The sequence below is a fragment of the Egretta garzetta genome, unplaced genomic scaffold, assembly GCF_000687185.1.
Source record: "Egretta garzetta isolate BGI_Z169 unplaced genomic scaffold, ASM68718v1 scaffold828, whole genome shotgun sequence".
Taxonomy (NCBI): Eukaryota; Metazoa; Chordata; class Aves; order Pelecaniformes; family Ardeidae; genus Egretta; species Egretta garzetta.
Genome location: NW_009260636.1, coordinates 275,374 through 283,326, shown reverse-complemented (window position 1 = coordinate 283,326; position 7,953 = coordinate 275,374). Strand labels below are relative to the sequence as shown.

At 48.4% G+C, this 7,953-nt stretch overlaps 1 protein-coding gene across 1 annotated transcript in view; it reads left to right on the top strand.

Annotated features, from left to right (window-relative positions):
• Nucleotides 1–1,217, top strand: part of RIOX1 (ribosomal oxygenase 1) — a 4,882-nt gene extending 3,665 nt beyond the window's left edge. Inside the window, exon 3 of the mRNA XM_009645544.2 lies at nucleotides 2–1,217. Coding sequence (XP_009643839.2) covers nucleotides 2–1,217 — 1,216 coding nt within the window. The remainder of the gene's footprint in view (nucleotide 1) is intronic.
• Nucleotides 1,218–7,953: the final 6,736 nt, after the last annotated feature.

Genomic DNA, 7,953 nt, shown 5'->3' with positions numbered 1-7,953 from the left:
ACTACGCGGGGCTCTTCTCCACGGCCGACTTCGACGCCGCCCTGCGAGGCGGCAAGGTCCACTTCGGCACCCACCTGGACGTGACCAGCTACGCCGAAGGCGTGCGGGAGACACACAACCCCTCCGGCCGGGCCCTGCCTGCTGTCGTCTGGGACTTCTACCAGAATGGCTGCTCCCTGCGGCTCCTCTTCCCCCAGGTCTTCTCCCCCACCGTCTGGCACTTCCTCTCCATCCTCCAGGAGCACTTCGGCAGCATGGCAGGGGCCAACACGTACCTCACGCCACCTGGGACGCAGGGCTTTGCCCCCCACTACGATGACATCGAGGCCTTCGTGCTGCAGCTGGAGGGGAAGAAGCACTGGCGTGTCTACAGACCCCGGACAGATGCCGAGGTGCTGCCCCAGTTCTCCAGTGCAAACCTCACTCAGGCTGAACTTGGTGAGCCTGTGCTGGAGACAGTGCTGGGAGCCGGGGACCTGCTGTACTTCCCCCGCGGCTTCATCCACCAGGGCGACTGTCTCCCTGATGCGCACTCACTCCACATCACAGTGTCTTCCTACCAGAGGAACTCCTGGGGGGACCTCCTCGAGAAGCTCCTCCCAGCTGCCCTGCAGATGGCCTTGGAGGAGGATGTGGAGTACCGGCAAGGGCTTCCCATGGACTACCTGGGGTACATGGGGGTCGCCAACTCGGATGTAGTCAACGTTCGCCGAACGGCCTTTATAGAGAAAGTGCAGAGCCTGATAAAGAAACTCGTTGACTATGCACCCATTGATGCTGCTGTGGATCAGAAAGCCAAGTCATTTCTTCATGACTGTCTTCCCCCGGTGCTTACGCAAAGTGAAAAGGCGCAGAGCATGTATGGCTTCCCGGCCCGGTGGCAGGATGGAGGCCCCCGCGATGTCGATATACTGATAACAAAAGACACAGAAGTACGTCTCCTCCGCCATGGCATCGTTAGATTGTGTAATGAAGAAGCAGGTGTGATGCTCTATTACACGACAGAAAACTCAAGAGTGTATCACAAGGAAGAACCCAAGTTCCTGGAGATAGATCCCGAGTATACAGACAGTATCGAATTTCTGCTGTCTTCCTATCCAAACCATGTCAGTGTGGATACACTTCCGTGTGAAACCTTGGAGGACAAGATTTCTCTAGCCACGGTCCTATTTGAGAAGGGCATTCTGACTACAAAGAAGCCTCTGGTGCAAATGTAACTCTTTATTTTGTTAAAAAAATAAACATACATTTGTTTAGAAAGCGTTCTGTCTTGTTCTCGCATTATACCTGCTAGGTGTGAATCAGTAGTCCAGACCACGGTACCTCGTCTGGGGGCAGAAAGGCTTTGGCATGGGTAGAGAAATCAAATGTTCTGATTAAAACAGGTATCTGCTCTAGGAGCGATTCTGCATGGCTGAGTGACTAGAAAAAGGAAGTGCTTCATTTCTTAAATTTTTTTTCCCTTTCACCAGTCATATTACTGCACCCTAGGTAACTTCAGGAAGCTAATGAACTTCCTTGCAGTCTGTAAATCGTGTGTTTACACAGTCTTTTAAAGCAGCCTGCTGTACTGTGGGAAGTACTCTATTATTCACAGGCAAATTTGGTGACGGTCACCATTTTCTGCGTGCTTGTGCTGTGCCACACTGCACATACAGCACGGCCTTCAGGCCCATGCTGTGCTGCACAGATCCCTTCACCACAGGAGGAACTCTGCCAACTCTTCCTAAAAGCAGAGCCCACAGGCAGCTCCCACTTGGTGTCAATGATACGCTCCTTGTGTGGCCCTGCCCTTACCGAACAGTGCCACAAGATGGTCTCAAGTGAACATGAGCTGCTGCATTTGAAATGCTTCAGGCTTTGTCTCTTCTTTTTCAATCTGATAATTGTGGGCTGTCTTAGTGATAGAATAACCTCCCCCACTGTTTTTTTTGCAGCAGCCCCTAGCAAGGAAATTTGGTCCTTTCAAGGCAAATGAGGTACCCTCTTAATATGGGGGGTTTCATGCTGGTGCAAAAAGTTCCATACCACAATCTACCAAGTTTGAGGGTGGTGAAACACTGGAACAGGTTGCCCAGAGAGGTAGTGGAGGCCCCATCCCTGGAAACATTCAAGACCAGGTTGGATGGGGCTCTGAGCAACCCGATCTAGTTAGCGGTGTCCCTGCTCACTGCAGGGGGGTTGGACTAGATGACCTCTAGGGGTCCCTTCCAGCCCAAAACATTCTATGATTCTGTGAAGTTACATGAATACACGCCTGGCTGTGTGGCCAACTCCCATAAATACTGACAAGCCTTGGATGCATTTTTCCACAGTGCTGTTTTATCATTCCAGTCAGGAGGTGAGGGATATTCTGTCTTTAAAGCCTCCAGAAGCCGTACGCACAAGGAGCGGGCTGCATTACCCTGTGCTCCTCTGAGCTGCTGGGTCATCAGGGTTTTGCAAGATGCCACCCAAGCACTCTTTAATTGTTTAGGATTTAAGTGTACGCTCTATCCTCCGAAGTCCCATCCTTTTGATAAATCTTGAAACTCAGGCTGTGTAAGACTGCACACCACACCATGAGAACAGACTGAGCTGCCCCTGGGGGCCCCTTTGCTTTGTGAATCACTAGTGGCTGGACAGAAACGCTCTTGCTGCACTTGTCCTCTGGCCCCTCTGTCTACTCATCCTCACCAGAGGCTCAGCAGTCCTCATCCCGCCATTCATCCCCCTGGCAAACAGCTTGTGCCTCCGTGGTGCCCTTCCTGGGCTGCTCTGCATGCCCCCCTCGCACCACAGGCGCCTGCATTGCAGCTTGCTGCTTGGGGGCTGTGATGCAGAGCTGCACTGTAGCTCATGCAGGTCTTTCTGCGTTGGCAGTAAGCACCCCCGTGTCCGTTTCAAGCACGTTAATAACAACCAAAGATGGCACAAATTCTCCTTAGCTTTTCCTTTCCCCAGCCCCTGTTTTCTAAGACAGGATAATACTTCAGCTGGGGTGGGGCATTCTGACAATTCCTCCCTAGTTTCTAAATCCATTGGGGAAATTGCCTGGGCTAAGCCCCTTACAAATACCCATTATGGATTTGTGCAGGGCCAGACAGGCAGAGTTTCTCTTTTCTTCTTTATTCTTTCTCCAGAAAGGCATTTCTCACTGAGACCTGCTGACTGCGCCAAATGTTTTGTGCTAGGAGGTGCTAGTCCATTACAATCCCAGTTAAGAAAGACACTCGCATTCTGTAAGGTACGATTAAAAAAGCTATTTATTAGAGCTAACACTAAGAAGAAAATAGCATAGATAACCTTACATCCCTTTAGATGCTGGGAACCCTGAGCAGTGTAGCATGCGTAACAGGACTCCAACCCACCCGCAGCACACCATGGAGACGTGGTCCATAGCTGAGATGCTCCCCTTTTGGCCTTTCAAGGTATTGTAAGATTTTTATATAAGAAAAGAGCTGTATTTATCATGTCTACAGTCAAACAGAAACAATGTTCGCATGAGAACATCTTGCTGCGCTGCTGGATAAAGGCAAGACCATGCAGGTGGCGTAATGGCAGGTACTGGGTGGGAGCTGCCGGTGGGCCCCTCTGTAAGGAAGAGCTGGTGGAGCTCTTCCTGCAGCCAGGGGATCTGCGCAGCACAGCACAGGCCTGAAGGCCACGCCATACTTGCAGCACGGCACAGCGCTGGCCTGGGTGCACTGGGGTTAACTCTGTTGTGGGTCACTGACTGCCTGATGTGCAATGGTCTTCTCTTCGGGATCACTACGCTGACTTCCACTGAGAAAAATGGTGAGGTGCCCAAACGTGCTAGAGGATTTCAGACCTAGTGACAAACTGATCTCTCAGTTTTGGAATAAGAAAGCAATTTATCTGCTTGATGCTTTGTTCCTTGTATAAAAATAGGAATGCATTTTCCATGCATGTTTGAATTGTTCATAATAAGAAGGGAATACGGAATGCATAATAATGCTACAAATACACTTGCAATAGTGATTGTTCATCCTTCTCTAATGGCCTCCAGCACTGAAGATCTCCATATTTCTTAAGTATCAATACTTTTCAATTTGCAACCCAAGGCAAGGTAAAAAACTATGATTGCCCTTACTTTACAGGCAGTGGCTAGCAAGGAAAACTCCATGTAGATTGGCCAAAAGCATACAGCATCTCTAGAAAAATTTAGACAAGAAAGCCATTTGCATTGTTAACAACACAGACATTGCTTTCATGGTCTCTTGCTTTCTAGTGTGTATGGAATCAAGTATGAAGAGATGGATCAAAATTAAGTTCACCCAATTCTCTTGATTTCTGAGGTGTCTTAAATTAGAGTGTTTATTTGGAGCATATATATATTCTATGGCTTTTTATAATAGTGGATCTGAAGGTACCCTTCTTGGGTACTGATGATTTTCTAGTGCAATGGTGCTGATGAAGAGAAAACAGGCAATTGCTCAATTTCATATTTCATAGCAGTTAGAATTTCCCATAGCCACAAACAGTTCCAGAGGCTCCAAGCAGGGACTTCTCCCATCAAACTCCCGAGATGTTGCTCCACCATGGCAGACGCACAAGCTACAACAGCCTTGAGCCTACTGATAACGTGTATGCTTGTGACAGCCCTCGCTAAGCCTTCTGATGTCACACTTTATCACTGGAGATCTGGCATTGGAGAGTAAAATGTGTCTGGACAACTGGCACTGTGATCTTCCCTATACTACTTACATATGGAAGATCTCCCTGGGATATATTCACCAGGAGAAGACTTTCATCATTGCCACAGCTGCCCTTTGTTTTCTGTTTCCCTGCTCTAGGAGAAGCATCTCCATGTGACCTAAAGTGGTTCAGTCAGAAATGGGCTTCCAAAATGACCCCATAGTGGTGAAGAGGTTCTCAGAAGGCGAGTAGAACTATGAAGCTGTTGTGCCCACGGCAGGAAATGCACCTTGCAGATTCACCTGGAATTCTAGCTGAAAATTTCTCATCCAAAGGCTGCTAAAACTATTCTCAGGCCTTAGTGTTGATATTCCTCCACTGGGAGGAAATGGGAAAAGTGCAAGAATACACTTACTTTACAGTCTATCTATGAGCGAGGCAGCTCTGCTCCTCTAAGCGATCACACATTATCTGCCACAGGGCATTTCCTCTGTGCAGTTTTCCTCTCGTCACATCTTGGACCTCACCCCTCATGATAACCCCCCATAGCAATCTGATCAATGGCCTGAGGATGGCTGCCAGAAGGAAAGGGATGGCTGACACATCAGATGCCCACCAAACCTCTCTCTCACTTCCCTTCCTCAACAGGACAGGTGGAGAAACTAAAATGAAAATTCTCCTGGGTTAAGACAAGGACAGAGAGATAACTCACCAATTATCATCACAGACAAAACAGACTTGACTTAGGGAAGATTAATTTCATTTCTTGCCAGTTAATAACAGAGTAGCCTAGTGAGAAATAAGAACAACACTAAAAACACCTCCTCCCCCACATCTTTGGGCAGCAGTGGGTCCATTTTGGAGCTGGCTAAAAGTGTTTCTGTCTGACATGAGAGCAGCCCCTGGCCTCTTCTCACAGAGGCCATCCCTATACCTCCCCACTAGCAAAACCTTTCCACACTAGCTCTGACTAGTTTTACTTTTCTCCTGCAACCTGTGCTCAGATGGTGTCATTGTGCTTGCTCTCTCTTGGCTGTCGTCATAGCAACAGGGAACATTTTTCATGGAAGTGGAAGAAATTTGTGCGTAGGAGGTGCTTGGCACTCGTCCAGAAGAAAAATTAATCATTGCCATCACCTCCTACACTGTTTTGCAAACTCTCAGCATTATACAGTGTCCCTCTCCAGGAACTAGCTTGTGTTTTTGAGCTCAGTACTGATGGGGATTTCCTCCTGTCTACCAGGTGAAGGGACCAGGGGTGGGCCTGCTTGGTTACTCCAGAGGAGCTGATCCGTCTCTCACCATGGCCACCTTCTTGAAGAACATCACAGCTGTTGGTTCCCTCAATGGTCCCATGGCCAATACAGTTATTCCTCTCTGTTACAAGGATAATACGATCCCCCCTTTGCCCATCGATGAACAACAGGCAAGTATTTGCAGGCTCAAGGGAAGAAAAATTTTCAGATTCCGTCTCACGCCGGAACAGAGCACTGCATTGACCCTCCCTTTCTCCCTTTGTACCACGTAGGAAAGCATCTCTTTTTTCACAACTGGGCAGTTTGGGGCAGGGAGCTCAAGGCTTATTCTAAAGCTCAGATTCATGCTTGGCCACAGATCCAGGTTTTTTCAACAAATATTTAAATGACAACTAATATGCAAAAAATAACGTGCAAGCAACACACAACTTCAATCAACCAGATCTGATAAATTCTTTTACGTTTATCAGGTCAAACCTTGTTCACAGATTTTGATACCAGCTACAGTATCTTCCATGACTTTGCACATCCATAACTCAGAAAAGAACTGGATTTGCATTTTACGGTTTTCCCTGAACTTTCTTGCCCAAGTATCAAGAAGAGGAAAGGCAAATAGATTTGCATTAGATCACATGCAAAATATGCAGTTACATTTTTCAGGCACTTTCTATTCTTATAATACTTGACGGTACTTTGTATATCACTGTGGTCTCTATGCGTGTAAGCTATCCTCAGCTCATACTTTAAAGCAACGCCTCTCAAATGCTAATTTTGAAGCAGGGATTTCACCACTCTTATGGTAAATCTCTCATCACAAATGGAAGTGTCTCTGATCTTTGTGCTGCTGCAAGTATGTAATAATGGATGCTATAGCCGGGATGCCAGGGTGCCTCTGGTTAACCCTCGGGAAGGGTTGTTTGCCCTCTGTGCCTTCTTTCCCTCTTCCCTTCAGAAGGAAGTGCTCTGGCTCGTGGATACTTACAGCCCCAAGGAGTCACGCAAAAAGCCGTTCTGCTGAATGTACATCCATTGTGATCTTCCCCCACATGATGTGGAACCTTTTTAGCTTTGTTATTAGGGTGAGAATTGTAATAGACTGAGATTTGAAAGCCATGCAGTCATTTGCTGTGCTTTGGTTAGAAGCAGGAATCTTTGCATCTTGATCACCCTCTCATCCCAGGGTGGAACTTGCAGGAGCTTGGGAGCAAGGGCTGCCCAGGTGGGGAGAGGAGACTGACATGTGGTCCCCTTACTTCAATCTTCCACTGCTCTTGGGGCACCAAGTGTGGAGGAGGAGGAGTGTTTCTTAAGCCTTCAGGGCCCTTTCCCTTAGCATCTGCTCCAGCATACGGTCAAGCCGGTGATCAAATCCAGCACTGCAAGCCAAGGAGTGTTGTTCTTAGCAACAGAAGTTGCCACACATTGAGGGCTCGACGTATCCAAATGCTCGACGACAAAGCTCCTCACCTGTTTAGGAGAGACGAGGCAATCTACATGGTGAATGAAAGACTGCTGATACTCTGCCCAATACCTCAGACCACTTAGTATTTCAAAATAGGACAATGCTGAGGATTCCCTCAGATGTTTCCACTTGTTTCACACCACTAAGTCAGACACGGGGAGCTCTGAGCAAGAGGCACCTCAACTGCAACTCCTAGGAGTCAGAGAGCCTTGAGGAAGCAGCTCTCTCTTTGCAGTTCCCTTCGGAGCAAAAGATCCAGCTCTCGGTAAGACGGACTGAATGGCCTTCTTTTTAAACCCTTGCACAATCCATTACTGGAAGAGCCAGGTGTTTCCTGACCTGCCAAAAGTTTCCAAAATTGCCCCTCCCTTGTCTCTCCCGCACCTCTGACCACCCCTCCCAATTCATCTGGCTGTGCAGGTGCCAGGGCTGGGTAGAGCCTGGTGAAGACATAACCTGCCTTGCCAGGCCTTGGAGCGACCAACATCCAGGAGGAGGCAGCAAGAAGACATGAAGCCATGCCGGGCTGGCGCTGGTTTGGCTTCTCCCCGCCTCGGCTGGGGCTGGGCCTCACTCCCGTCCCTCAGCTGAGCTGCC